The 15909-nt window shown below is 40.3% G+C and overlaps 1 protein-coding gene across 3 annotated transcripts in view; it reads right to left on the bottom strand.

Annotated features, from left to right (window-relative positions):
• The window catches only part of exoc4 (exocyst complex component 4), a 474612-nt gene extending 458725 nt beyond the window's left edge, over positions 1–15887 (bottom strand). The window contains exon 1 of one of the 3 annotated variants that reach the window (XM_062981251.1): positions 15742–15887. In XM_062981251.1, coding sequence (XP_062837321.1) covers positions 15742–15827 — 86 coding nt within the window. In that variant the 5' untranslated portion in view covers positions 15828–15887. The remainder of the gene's footprint in view (positions 1–15741) is intronic. The other 2 variants (XM_062981249.1, XM_062981250.1) reach the window with 2 other exon arrangements.
• Positions 15888–15909: the final 22 nt, after the last annotated feature.

Raw genomic sequence — 15909 nt, 5'->3', positions numbered from 1 at the left:
CCCAGCTACAAACCCATTATCTGTCTTTTAGTACGTTTTTTTCCCTATTAGGTTTCTAGCAGCACAAAGCAACACTGTTAAAGTCATGTTTATGGATTGTAAGCTATTTCCTAGATAGTAACAAAGTCATTTAAAGGACAATACTGTGGACATTTACTTTGAATCAAGCTTCACTGACATCAGTGAGATTTTCTGAGGTCTGACACCCTTACAAAAGTGATATTTTGGGTTTATATGAAAATAAATCTAGACATAAGAGTGATAAAGGAGGCGGAAGGAGAATACATAGAAGCAGATTCAGTTGGGGAGGCATTGATGGCAGAGTTGGAATTTATATAGATTAAGCTTTAATACTCATAGCAATATTTTGGGTTATCCTTTCCAAGCAATAAGAGGTATATTTCATATTTAATTCATTATAGTTGTTATGAAACCCAGTTAGATCTAAGGATTCAGTGTTGGACTAGAATTCTTGAAAACCAGAGTTTGAATCCCCACAGCCTAAGAAGAAAGCAATCCTAAAACTCCTATCAATTCTGCCAGTAAAATCCTAGGATAAAGTCGCTATAAGCTGTTGACAACTTAAGGTACACAGCAGCAACAAAAAAAAAAATCCTGATGCCTACATGAGCAGAATCTCCACAACCACAATGTGTGAATCCCAGGCCTAGAAGTAGTGAATATTGTACAAACAATGTGCCCACACAAGTGTCTCTCTGCTATTTTCAGAGTGAGGAAATCTTATTTGAATTTCATAATTGAAAAGTTATTTTAAAGGATAAATCCCAAGTGAAATTATCTACAGCTTCTGGCTGTACTTAACCTCAAAATGCATATCTTATAATATATTCTGAAATCTCACTGAAGCAATTACACAAATCTGAGAGAAGAATAAATTGTAGATACCCGAGATAGAAGGAATAAGATTATTTAGTGATTTAACCAAAATACACAACAAATTTTCTCATTATTTGTTCAATTTCATTAAGCACACCTATTTAAAAAGGAGAAATGGGAGAGAGCAAGGGCAAATCATGAGGAGTCTACAGATTGAAATGTCTGACAGATAAAATATGCACCTTTGGGAGCCTACTATGTGCTGGAAGGAATATCAGTTTGTACCTGTTAATAGAGACGGACTGTGAGAATTGGATATATCAATAGCAGGAGCTGCCAAGTGACTGGAAACACGTAAAACCCTGTCCTCGGTGGAGTTTGTGATACAGCTCCAATTCTCAGAGAAGAGAATGTGCTGTCAACTGTTATCACGCTGCCAGAACTGAAAAGCTCTCTACTGCTTGTATCAGACACAGAGGGGGAGAGAGCTCCTTCTCTAGTAGAACTATGTCGACAAAGTCCCTCACGACCTTCTGGCAAACAAACTAGTAAAATGTGGGCTAGACAAAACTACGGTTAGGTGGATCTGTAATTGGCTAAGCAAACGAACCCAAAGGGTGATTCTCACCAATGCGTTGTCTTCATCTTGGAAAGAAGTCACGAGTGGAGTGCCGCAGGGCTCCGTCCTGGGCCCGGTTCTGTTTAACATCTTTATTAACGACTTAGACGAAGGGTTAGAAGGCACGATCATCAAGTTTGCAGGTGACACCAAACTGGGAGGGATAGCTAACACTCCAGAAGAAAGGAGCAGAATTCAAAACGATCTTGACAGACTAAAGAGATGGACCGAAACTAACAAAATGAAGTTCATCAGGGATAAATGCAAGATACTTCACTTTGGCAGAAAAAATGGAATGCAAAGATACAGAATGGGGGACACCTGGCTCAACAGCAGTACATGTGAAAAAGATCTTGGCGTCCTTGTGGACAACAAGTTAAACATGAGCCAGCAATGTGATGCGGCTGCTAAGAAAGCCAACGGGATTTTGGCCTGCATCAATAGGAGTATAGTGTCTAGATCCAGGGAAGTCATGCTACCCCTCTATTCTGCCTTGGTCAGACCACAACTGGAATACTGTGTCCAATTCTGGGCACCACAGTTGAAGGGAGATGTTGACAAGCTGGAATGTGTCCAGAGGAAGGCAACTAAAATGATCAAAGGTCTGGAGAACAAGCCCTATGAGGAGCGGCTTAAAGAACTGGGCATTTTTAGCCTGCAGAAGAGAAGGCTGAGAGGAGACATGATAGCCATATACAAATACATGAGGGGAAGTCATAGGGAGGAGGGAGCAAGCTTGTTTTCTGCTGCCCTGCAGACTAGGACGCGGAACAATGGCTTCAAACTACAGGAAAGGAGATTCCACCTGAACATCAGGAAGAACTTCCTCACTGTGAGGGCTGTTCGGCAGTGGAACTCTCTCCCCCGGACTGTGGTGGAGGCTCCTTCTTTGGAGGCTTTTAAGCAGAGGCTGGATGGCCATCTGTCGGGGGTGCTTTGAATGTGATTTCCTGCTTCTTGACAGGGGGTTGGACTGGATGGCCCATGAGGTCTCTTCCAACTCTACTATTCTATGATTCTATGATTCGAGGAATCTTCTAGGTCCTTCAGTGTGACTCTGAGGAAGCACACCATAAAGTTGTCAGGATGACCAAGAACATATGATTCTATGATAAGTCATTTCTGACTTATGGAAAGTCTAAGATAAACATTAGGAGCCCCTGGTGGCGCAACGGATTAAACCACTAAGCTGCTGAACTTGCTGACCAAAAGGTCAGCAGTTCGAATCTGGGGAGCGGGGGTGAGCTCCTGCTATTAGCCCCAGCTTCTGCCAACCTAGCAGTTCCAAAACATGCAAATGTGAGTAGATCAATAGGTACCGCTCCGGCAGGAAGATAACGGCGCTCCATGTAGTATGCTGGCCACATGATGGAGGCGTCTACGGACAACACTGGCACTTCGGCTTAGAGATGGAGATGAGCACATCATGGGAAAGACTAGAGTTAACGTCAAGGCGAAACCTTTACCTTTACTTAAGATAAACATTTGATGATGATGGTGAATTACTTTATTTATATCGTGCCTTTATCCCCAAGGGGACTTAATGTGGCTAACAACCACACAATCTGACAGAGTTTGATCAGAAGGTGGTTACCTCTGCTCTTCTGAGGCTAAGAAAGATCATGCCTTACCCAAAGTTATCCAGCAGGTCTCTATAGCTGAGCGAGGATTTGAAGCCTAATCTCCCAGTGTCCTGTCCAACACTCAAAGCACCAGACTGGCACTCATTAACTTACTATTCAGAGGAAAATATCAAGTTGTACAAAGGGTGCCACTTTCAAATAACTGTGAATAGAATGTTAGCATCCAGATGCATGCTTCTACACAATTTCCATAAATCCTTTTATGAAATTAGAACTTTAGGGATGCAACAAGGAGGAAGGGACAGAATTCCTTTCTGACACTTAAAGAGTGTCCCAATGACAAATCCTGCATGACATGATTTGTCTCATTAAGGTATAACTAAATGTGGGCTTTTAACCTGTTAAATAAGGCCATTAAAAGCCAAGGGAGAGTGAGTGTATGTTAAAAACCTTTACAGCCTGTTCTTTATTCAGAGGTAAATTTCACTATTTCTGATGTGGCTTACTCCCAAGCAAGTGTTCATAGACCTGCTGGACCTTTAATTGGAAAGAGAAACTCCTAACAAAAAATAGAAAGACAGGTACATCCACCAATTAAACACAAATTTGACAGGATCTCACCCAAGAAATAACATTTGCCAAATGCCAACTAGCTTGTTTAAGAATACAAAAGCACTTCTAACCAAGTGCAGAGAAAAGAAAACAAAAGGTTAGAGAAAGGGGCAGAAATTGATCCAAATATAGAGACCGGTCCCCTAGAAGACAATTGTCTCTAACTAAATCATCAGTAGGGTGAAGTTCTATTTCTGTGAGATACATTTTAAAGAAAAAACTGAAATCAATTTTTCACCAGCATTCTAACCACTCAGAAGCTTTTGGACTGCAGGTGCCACAGTGGACTTTGGGCTTTTAACATCTACTAGGTAGCAGTAATTCCATGTCTCTGAAAGTATCTCTGGCACAATTTACCCTGCCGTACTGCCACTTGGAGGATAGTAAAACGCAGAAAGTACTGAGACAGTAACAAAAGCAGGAAAGAAATGGAAGTAGAAAATTTACTACCACTTTATGGTTGTGAATAGAAACTTTGAAATAGGAGTTTCAACACATTGGAAAGATAAACAAAGAAAAGGCCATTTTTCCCCCAGAAGTCATGATTTGCAACTGATGGCATGACTTTAAAGACTGGCTGATGGCTCCCTCATAGAATAAGAAGGCAAGATGAGAGGAAAGGTTCAGCAAATCCAGTTTCAGCCAGCCAGTCTGATTTTCCACACATTAATCACCATATAAACACACAAAGCAAGTCATGTAATCCAGACCTCATATGCTGAAAAGAATGGAGACAAGGAGCAGACAGTGTAGGGTGTCAATTGTAAATACATAACAGGTTGTGTGACATGCTTCACAGCTAGGAACAAAGCCAAAGCAAAATGCCCACAAAGCCTACTAGCTAGTTGTTTGCTTTTTTCATTTGGAGAAGGAGGAGGGATAGGAAGAGGAAGAGGAACAAAGTGATAATGGGAACAGCAGAAGAAAACCCTCATACTGTGTTACTTTCTATTCCCAACAGCTTGCTGCATGTCAGGTTGAATCTCCAACCTTTCCTCAAGTTCTCCATGCCTGCCATTGCAAGACATGACAGGAAGCTGGACTGGATCGTTCTTGTGGTCACTTCCCATTGATTCTCTCCCATTACTATATTTGGGAAAGAATAAAAATGGTGGAAGAAATGTCTGTTGCTGTTCTTCTGCAGGTGAAAAGGACCATCTATTTTCCAAGATCCTCTGGCCTTGAAGAGTAGATGGTCCTTTCCACCTGCTGGTGACAAGGAGGTGCAGAAGCATAGCTAGAATGTCATGTTGGCATGTATAAACTCCTACATGTGTATTTGTACAATGATCTCATATCCCCAACATTCTATTCCCCAAGACTCATTAAGTGATATAATCAAGAATTCAAATGTATCAAATACAGTAGAGTCTCGCTTATCCAACATAAACGGGCTGGCAGAATGTTGGATAAGCAAATATGTTGGATAATAAGGAGAGATTAAGGAAAAGCCTATTAAACATCAAATTAGGTTATGATTTTACAAATTAAGCACCCAAATATCATGTTATACAACAAATTTGACAGAAAAAGTAGTTCAATACACAGTAATGCTATGTAGTAATTACTGTATTTACGAATTTAGCACCAAAATTTCAAGATGTATTGAAAACATTGACTATAAAAATGTGTTGGATAATCCAGAACATTGGATAAGCGAGTGTTGGATAAGTGAGACTCTACTGTACATGATAGCCAACTTGCAGGCTGAAGGCCAACAAGGGTTAGGCAACAAAGAGTGGTGGCACATCTGGGGAAAGGAGGACACATGAGTTTACTTAAAAGGCATCTGCCAAGGACTACACTACTTAGCAAGCCACTCCAAGATAGTTAAACTGAAAAGAAGTACAGTCTCGCTTATCCAACCTTCGCTTATCCAACATTCTGCATTATCCACTGCAGTCTGCCTCCTGCCTGGGTCCACATCTGTTTCTCTAGGCAGCAACGCGCAACGGGCCAACATGCCCAACAACAACACAAGTGCAGCCACACTCCCAAACAAGTGGCAGATTTGTTGTAAAACATGACGATTTGGCGCTTAATCTGTAAAATCATGACGTATTTTGACGTTTAATAGGCTTTTCCTTAATCCCTCCTTATTATCCAACATTTTTGCCTATCCAATGTACTGCTGGCCTGTTTCTGTTGGATAGGTGAGACTCTACTGTATAAGTACTGTTCTGGACAGCCCACTGTTATACTTGAGACTTGACTCACAGAATTTTCAACCACCACAGCAATATACACAGTAGTAATGCATAAACTTTAAGCAATCTCTCTCGTTGTTGTAGATATGATTTCCTTATCTCTTTTTTCAAATATTCCTTCCAACATGAAAAATCTGAAGCAATTTAAAACCATTCCACTTGGGAAATGAATCTATTACACTTTCCATAAAGTAAAATTAATTAACTAAATAAATAACTGACATGCTAGGCCAGGCAAAAAGTCAAAAGTACCTGCCCCATTTTCAGGACCCAGTGGTATCTATTCTATCAACTCTTGTAATTTTCAGAAAATTTTAGAAGACATATCTGCCTCAGAAATCCAGAACATGAAAGAATTTCACTTTGACTCTTAACAGCAAACATTTAATGCCACCAGAAATTACAGCCAACATGAACAACTGCTTCTTTTCCTCTAAGGATTTCAGAGAACAGGAAAATATGGTACCTGTTGTTCCATTTGTTCTTTTTTTTTGTTTTGTTTTTAACCTGGTAAAAGAACATCCACTTTAATTTCTTTTGGGCCATTTACTTTCTGCAGTCAGCCTGGACAATAAAATTAATAGGTCAGCTTCCATTTCCAGTCAATTTCACTTTCAAAACCCTATAGTATAGCTTAGCACTGCAATGCCTCGATAGCAAACACGGCAGGAGCAAACTTCTAGTGCCCACACAAGAACTATTTCAATCGATTTCTTTTGTACCTTAAATGTCAGAACTCATGAGATCAGCTTTCATTAACAACCTTACTGTATAATATTTTAACTTACATTGTCAACCTAAGGTGTGGATATGAATGAACCATTTTTGATTAGATCTCTAAAAATAACATCCAAAATATGGAAACTTTGAAAACAAGCAAATCTGAGGGATAATTTATCCAAGTATCCATTCACTGCTTACTATATGGGTCCACCCCACCCCAAGCTGCTCTCCTATTAACGAAAGTATTAATTAACTACTTTGTTTACAATATCCACTCGTTGCACTTTACCCAGTTTGTTTTATCTCCTTTACTTGGGTGTCAAATCCATGTTTTGATTATGATTATCATTTTATATTTTACTATGTTTAGAATGTTAATTTTAATTTTTGTGTATTTTCTGATATTATTTTATTTTGGTTAGCTGTTTTATCTGGGCTTGGCCCCATGTAAGCTGCCCCAAGTCCCTTTGGGGAGATGGAGGCGGGGTATAAAAATAAATTATTATTATTATTATTATTATTATTATTATTATTATTATTATTATTATTATTATTAGGCCACCAAAGCATGGCCTGGTAATTTGGAGATGGAAGCTCAACAACTTTGTTTCCATAAACACTGGTATCCCACATATACTATACTGTAAATATCAAGGTGCACATTTGAGACTAACTGAGATAAAGAACTTGGTAAAATAATCCTTTGTAGACCTAAGACAAATTCATCAGATGCATGAAGAAGATTTAAGTCTATGAAAACATACGCTTCCAAGTGCTTTCTCTCAGTTAGTCACGTACTGATTCATACTAACATTGCTATCTTTTTAAATTTTATACACATCATGGGAAAGAATGACTCACAAGAATAAATAATAATGTTTATCAAGGTAGAAGGCTGTAGGAAAATTGGAAGTCACATTACAGAAGAATAGATTCAATCAGGAAAGTCAAAGGTTTGCAAGACCTTATCAAGCCTGTTGACTTTTGGAACTCTCATTCATAGGTTCATCATATGCTGAAGTCAACTTGGTTGCAACTAACAAGTATCCCATGGAACCAGAATCAATTATAATAACAGTCCACATGACGTAACTGTCTGAAGATTCGGTCTGAACATGAGAAAAAACATATCATAGTTTCCAACTTAAGGTGGCCCTAAGGCAAACCTCTCAAGAGGGTTTTTTTGGCAGAATTTCTTTAGAAAAGGTTTGCCACTGCACTCCTCTGAGAGTATACTGACTTGTCACATGGCAGGTTTTCATAGCTAAGCAGGGATTAAACCCTGGTCTCTCTTGCTGCCAGTGCAACACTGAAACCACTATAGCATGTTAACTCTTATCAGTTAAACTTTTAAAAAACAGAGTGGATAACAGCTTTATTTAACTTAGCTTCAGTTTGCAAATGGATGGGCTAGATCAGGCATGGGCAAACTTCAGCTCTCCAGGTTTTCTGGACTTCAACTCACAATTCCTAACAGGAGAGTTGAATAATAATAATAATAATAATAATTTTATTTCTTACCTGCCTTTCCTTATGGTTGGAGGTAGGTTACAGAATAATTAAAACACATAAACATTGTAAAAAATAACACAAATACATCTATTAAAACATATTTCTATTAAATACATATTAAAATACATAAACAGAGATTAAACAAAGTTTAAAATTTAAGTTTAAAACCTGGCTATGTAGGCCTGCCAGAAAAGATGGATTTAAATTACGACAGCTCACTTAGCTGGTGGAGTTCTTCTGGCACGTTGTTCCACAGCCAATAAAAAGGTCCCCTGGGTGGTGGTTGGCAGTCACATACTGGCAGGTTAAAGTTTCCACCCTGCAGAGGACTTAAGTGTTCGGGGCTGATAGTATGGGAGAAGGCGATCCTTTAGATAACCTAGACCCAAACCATGTAGGGCTTTAAAGACCAAAGCCAACACCTTGTCCTTTGCCCGGAAACCAATTGGCAGCCAGTGAAGTGACTTTAGGATAGGAGTAATATGCTCACTACTATATGTTCCTGTAACCAATCAGGTCTTACAAATATAGGAAGGGGCGAAGCTGGCATATCAGCCAAAGCTGTTAGTAAGCACTCCTGACCATTGCATCTACCTGGACTGACATTTGGAGACAGATCCAGGAGCACTCCCAAGCTACAAACAGTCTTTCAGAGGCCCCTTCCAGGACTCGTTGACACACCTCCATCCCCAGATTAGGACCCTTGATGGCAAGTACCTCTGGTTTGTCTGGATTCAGTTTCAATTCGTTTCCCCTCATCAAGCACATTACCTTCTCCAGGCATTCATTCAGAGGAGACACGTTATCCTTAGTCAAGGGTTTTTTTTGAAGGCATGCAAAAATATATTTAGGTGTCATCAGCATACTGATAACACCCTGCCCCATGCCTACGGATGATCTCTCCCAGAGGCTTTATGTAAATATGAAAGAGCATTGGAGATAGAACAGCAGCTTGTGGGATACCACATAACAGCTTCTTTTTTTGAGGAGCAACTATTCCCCCCCCCCCCCCCCGCCCAGGTGTTCCAGAAGAATACCATGGTCGATGGTATCAAAGGCCGCTGGGAGGTCTAGAAGCACAACAGGGGCACACTCCCCTTGTCAGTGTTGAGACGGAGATCTTCCACTAAGGTACCATAGCAGTCTCAACTCAGTCTCCTGCTCTAAAGCCAGTTTGGAATGGGTCAAAATACCTGGGGGCCGAAGTTTGCCCATGCCTGGGCTAGATTCATTAAAACACATCAAATCAAGATTCTTGTTTCACTGCATCCTCATATTAGACAGAGCTCAATTCATAATTGTAAATAAAATGTTGCTTGAATCATCTGCAGTGATAACTAAGTTCTGTATGAATACAAAACATACACTTTTATTCCAACAAAGTATTTGACCCCCAGTGCTATTACCTTCCACCAACATTTCATGAAGCACTGTTAGCACAACAGGCATATGGAGCAGATGGTTTGTCGTAATTCTCCAAGAGTGGGCAGGTGCAACAAGTTAGAACACTACTAAACAACAATGTGGGAAGGGAGCAGTTTCAGAAAGCCACAATGTGGAAAACATCCAGCCAGCCTACTCACAAGACAGAGGGCATCCGCTAATATCAATTTACCTCAAGCTGCAGAAGGAAAATAAGCACAAAGAACTCAGGAAAGCCCTCCTCTCCATCCTCAAATAATGTCTTTGTGCATCCCTAAAATAGGTGGTTGAATCTATAGCTTACTTGCACATTTTTCCCTTTACCTTATAAGCTTTCCTCCTATGCAGGGGCGAGGATCACAAAAGCTCTCCATGAACTGCTAGATTGATACACCTAGTATTATTCATCATTAGTTATGTCGACTAGGGCTGTGTTATAATGTTTAGAAGGCTGCAGAATTCCCACACCTAATGCCTAATATTTGGGGGGCAGCCATATTCCACCTGAACATCAGGAAGAACTTCCTGACTGTGCGAGCTGTTCGGCAGTGGAACTCTCTCCCTCGGACTGTGGTGGAGGCTCCTTCTTTGGAGGCTTTTAAGCAGAGGTTGGATGGCCATCTGTCGGGGGTGCTTTGAATGCGATTTCCTTCTTCTTGGCAGGGGGTTGGACTGGATGGCCCATGAGGTCTCTTCCAAGTCTACTATTCTATGATTCTATGATTTACTGAATAATGTATGGAAGGTACTCTGTGCATATGTCATTAGCGTTTTTGTTATTATTTAATCTGGTCTCCAGCTAAAATTTAAATCTAGAATGGGGCTTGTGCCCCTCTGAATAATGCCCTTGAAATTCTCCAACGCCTGTAAATCTAAGGCCACTTTAGCATGGATTTACAAGGGCAGCCTATGCAAGAACAACACAGCTTTTCCTAAACAACACACATTAAGATGAGATGTAAGTTAGAGAGGCTTTTATTGGTCCAAATTTTGTTTTCATTTTTAAATTAAAGAAAATAAACCTGACAAGGGGTCACTACAATTCACTCAGTCATACTCTGAGCTTCAGGAAATTGCTCATTGCTCTGCAGCACAGCATTAGTTAGCAGGAAATTGCCATTATCGTCACCTCTCAGTCATATAAGAGCCTTTCCACTTGCTGGCCGCTATCCTTTTTTTAAACACTAGTGAAGCATAAAGCTCAGTTACAGAGAAGCTCTAGGATAGAGTGCCAAGTAGATATAGAAAGGATGATGACAGGTCACCACCAAATCAGCGATATTCTTGGAAGGGCTGAAATGTATCTTCTAGCATCCAGTGGCCATCATCACCATCATCAACAACTCATTTATATTTTACCTTTTCCCAACATTTGGAATTAATCTGGCTTACAAAATTTGAAACAGAAATTAAAATACATACAAAAACATCAGTAAAACATATATACATTATATTAATAACACAACTAACCAATCTATAGAATTAAAGTGAATTAAAAATCCAGAAGATAAATCACAGAATTAAAGTCACTGAAAAGAGAGAAGATAAACCAACAAGAGCACACACCTTTAAAAGGCCACTGCAGTCAATTTCTATAAACATTTGGGAACAAAATATATAGCCACTGAGCAACTTAGGAAAATACTGAGCATGGAGGTAGTGGTCAGTGTCTGAAAAAATACTTAGCTTAATTCCCAGTTACACCAAAACAATGGCTAAGAGAATATTGGCCTATGTATGCTACTGATCACTGTCCTCCATCTTTACCTGTAAGGAAAATGTGGGCTCCAAAGCACTGTGTAATATTCATATAATTCGATAGTATGCCAATTAACAAGGCACTTGGGATTGACGACATATAACAAAAAGCTAAAATAATACGTCTTCATTGCCCCACAACTTGCATAAATTCATCAACACCATGCATGTAACAATTTGCTCCATGTGTCTTGCTGGATCAAACCAAAGGCCTATCCAGTAAAACATCTTTTTCCCACAGAGTTCAAGCAAATGCTCAGAAGATTCCACTGTTTCTCAGAAACTATTATTCAAATGTGCCCTGCTTCTGATCCTGTATGTTGCAAAATCCCACAAGAAATAATAGCCCCTAGTTCCCTTTTATCTGACGGACTAAATCCTTCTTGAGCAAAGGTGGCAGACACAACACCATGCAGTGACGGTGAATGCCATAGCTTAATTTGCATTTTCTGATGCAGTCGTTCCACTAAGCTGTCCTGAATTCGAATCATTCAGGTTTCGTGAATGAATAAATGAGTCCTAGAGCAAGTCTAAATTCTCCCTAGAAGCTGAGATGACTAAAACGAGACTGGATGGACTCCATCAACTCGGACAACCTGAGACCTGAGATGTGAGGGAAAGCTCCCTTTAAATTTGGGTGTCTTTTTCTAAACAACCATCATCTCAGAGGTGAGACTGTGGGCCATTCTGGCTCCTGGCCCATATCATTTCATAGAATCATAGAGCTGGAAAAGACCACACGGGCCATCCAGTCAAACTCCGTGCCATGCAAGAAAAAGCATTATCAAAGTATCCCTGACAGATGGCCATTTGGCCTCTGTTTAAGAATTTCGAAGGAAGGAGCTTCCACTGGACTCCAAGGCAGAGAGTTCCACTGCTAAACAGCTCTTCAGAAAGTTCTTCCTAATGTTCAGGTGGAATCTCCTTCCCTACGATTTGAACCCATGGCTCTCAGTCCTAGTTTCAAGGGCAGCAGAAAACAAACCTGCTCCTTCTTCCTTATAAGACCCTTTCACATATTTATACATAGCTCTCATGTCTCCTCTGAACCTTCTCTTCTCCAGGCTAAACAGATCCAGCTCTTTAAGATGCTCCCCAAACCTTTGATCATTTTAGTCGCCCTCCTCTGGACAACTTCCTGCTTAGAGCTAATATCTCTCTGGAACTGTGTTGTCCAGAATTGGTCACAGTATTCCAGGTGAGATATAACAAAGAGGGCCTTCTCGGCTCTGGAACACCCTCCCCAAAGAAATTAGGCAAGCTTCTACATTTTCAATATTTCGGAAGAAATTGAAACCCTGGCTTTATAAACAGGCCTTTGATAAGTTAAACGTAAACACACAACGTCCAGATAACCTAATTGGACTACACTTTCTAAACTGGACCTTAGTCTCACCAACCTGAGAAGTGATGATGTTTTGATTGTTTTATACCATATAATTCTGGTTTTAAAGGATGATGTCTGTTGTGAATTTAATATGTTTGGTTTACTTTTTTCACTTTTATGCACTGTTTAGTTACTTGATTTACTTGATTCTATTTAAATTGGTTATTGGCTTACTGTTTTATGATCATAGTTTTGTTTAGATTATTATTGTGTTATTTACATTGCTGTAAGCCGCTTCGATTTCCCTTGCGTAGATGGCACAAGGTATAAATAAAGTTTTAGCATTATTTATTTATTTATTTATTTAAGCCGAATAGAGAGGCACCAAGATTTCTCTCGATCTGGACTCTACCTTCCTTTGGATGCAGCCCAAAATCCTATTGGCTTTTTTAGCTGCTGCATCACACTGTTGGCTCATGTTCAACTTGTTGTCCACAAAGACTCCAAGATCTTTCTTACATGTACTGCGGTTGAGCCAGGAGTCCTTCATCCTGTATCTTTGAAAGTTTCCTAGGAAGGAGCTTCTATCACACTTCAAAGCAGAGAGTTCCACTGCTGAACAGCTCTTCTTACAGTCGGTAAGTTCTTCCTAATGTTCAGGTGGAATCTCCTTCCCTGTCATTTCTCCTTCCCTGCCATTGCTCCGAGTCCTAGTTTCAAGGGCAGCAGAAAACAAACCTGCTCCTTCTTGCTGATAAGACCCTTTCACATATTTATACATGGCTCTCATGTCTCCTCTTCTGCAGGCTAAAAGTAACAACCTCCCTATTGGACAGGACTTTAAATGGTTATTAGACCTATAATTTATAATGATGGATACCCTGATCATAGGATTGGCTGGTTTAAAATGGCATTTTTATATATACTGTTTTAGAGGGCTTAATAATCTTTTAAACTGTGTAGTTATTTATGTATACAGTATTGTGCTATTTTGTTTTTATTAACTGATATGTGATTGTCTGTGTTAAATCATTTACTGTATTCATTTGTTTTGTCATAAGCCGCTCCGAGTTCCTTTGGGGAGAGGGGTCGGGATACAAATAAATTATTATTGTTGTTGTTGTTATTAAACAGACCCAGCTCTTTAAGACACTCCTTATAGGGATTCATAGTCTCCAGACCTTTGAACATTGTAGTCGCTCTCCTCTGGATACCTTCAAGGTTGTCAATATCTCTTTTAAACTGTGGTGCCCAGAATTGGACACAGTATTATTCCAGGTGAAGTCTAACCAAAGCAGAATAGAGAGGGACCATGACTTCCTTTGATCTAGACGCTATCCTACTTTGGATGCAGCCCAAAATCCAGTTGGCTTTTTCAGCTGCTGCATCACACTCTTGGCTCATGTTCAGCTTGTTCTTCATGAATAAAGAACAATTATTACTCATTACAATAATGAAGAACAATGATTATTAACAATCATTATAATTCTACTCTGAATTTTATTAGGTCCCTCTTATTTGGGTATTTTAATATGACGATGCTATCTCTATGTTGCTGCTGCAGTTCCGCCACCTATGAAGTTGATTGAATTGTATTGGTGGCTGTTTGATATTATTATTGTTGTATTAATTCTTGTGTTATTACCTTATAGTGTGTTTCACTTGTGTATATTGTGCAAATGTACTTATGTCGTTACCATGTGTGCCGCCCTGAGTCCCCACGGGGAGATGGTGGTGGGGTATAAATAAAGTTTTTATTATTATTATTATTATTATTATTATTATTATTATTATTATTATGAAAACACCAATGTGTTTCTCATATGGACTCTTGTTGAGCCAGGTGTCACTCAAAATTCATATCGTTGAATTTTGTTTTTTTCTGCCTAAGTGTAGTATCTTACATTTGTCCTTCTAGAAATTCGTCCTGCTAGTTTAGGCCAATCAGCTCTCTAATCTGTTAAGGTCATTTTGGATTCTGATTCCACCCTCTGGAGTATTAGCTATCTCTCTCAATTTGGTGTCATCTGCAAACTTGATCAGCACGCCCTCTAAACCTTCATCCAAGTCATTAATAATAATAATTATAATAATAATGACATTCGCATTGACGAAAAACAACAGGAAAAACTCAGCCGCTATCAGGACCTCAAGATTGAACTTCAAAGACTTTGGCAGAAACCAGTGCAGGTGGTCCCAGTGGTGATGGGCACACTGAGTGCTGTGCCAAAAGAGCTCAGATTTAGAAACAATAGACATTGACAAAATTACAACCTGCCAACTGCAAAAGGCCACCCTACTGGGATCTGCACGCATCGTCCGAAAATACATCACACAGTCCTAGACACTTGGGAAGTGTTCGACTTGTGATTCTGTGATACGAAATCCAGCATATCTATCTTGTTTGCTGTGTCATAATAAAATAATAATAATAAAACTTTATACCCCACCACCATCTCCCTGCGGGGACTCGGGGCGGCTTACATGGTGCATTAATGAAGATCATGAACCCTGGCACTCATGGCACTCAACTACAACTAGCCAGGCCTTGAGCTGCAAGGCCATTCAATGCTAATCAAGATGATTGATTACAACATTCACACTTGCCTCCAACAGACAAGAGTTATTTCTCCCACTCTGGACCTTCCACGGATATGGACCTTCGCCTGGGGCTGTGGCGCAGACGGGAGAGCAAGCCAGTGCAATTAACTGCAATGAATCACTGACCAGGAGGTCATAAGTTCGAGGCCCGCTCGGAGCTATGTTGTTGTTTGCCTTTGTCCTATGTTAAAAGGCATTGAATGTTTGCCTAATATGTGTAATGTGATCCGCCCTGAGTCCCCTTCGGGGTGAGAAGGGCGGAATATAAATGCTGTAAATAAATAAATAAAATATGTAAACATCCCTGGCTTAGTTTCCAATGCACCTCACAACCTCTGAGGATGCCTGCCATAGATGATGTGAGCCAAACGTCAGGAGAGAATGCTTCTGGAACATGGCCATACAGCCCTTTCCAGGATGATGAAGAGCAACCACTGGGGAAAAGCACCCTTTGGGTTACGATGCTGCTATGAAGGCAAATGAACTCAGGCGGGAGGAGGCTCCCCGAAGAGCCCCGTGAGAAAGAAGCCGGCCTCCTACCTGATAACGGAGATGAGGAGGCCGGAAGGGTCCTTGCTTTTACTCATCGTACTCCTGAATCTCCCACTCGCCTCAGACGACGCCATCTTGGACTCGGCCCTCAAGTTGACGCCCACCACGCTCCTCCTCCTGACCAATCCGCGGGCACGTCGTCCTAGAATCGCCCTA

The sequence above is a fragment of the Anolis carolinensis genome, chromosome 5 (assembly GCF_035594765.1).
Source record: "Anolis carolinensis isolate JA03-04 chromosome 5, rAnoCar3.1.pri, whole genome shotgun sequence".
Classification (NCBI taxonomy): Eukaryota; Metazoa; Chordata; class Lepidosauria; order Squamata; family Dactyloidae; genus Anolis; species Anolis carolinensis.
Note: the sequence above shows the minus strand (reverse complement) of the source record. Positions and strands in the feature narration are given on the sequence as shown.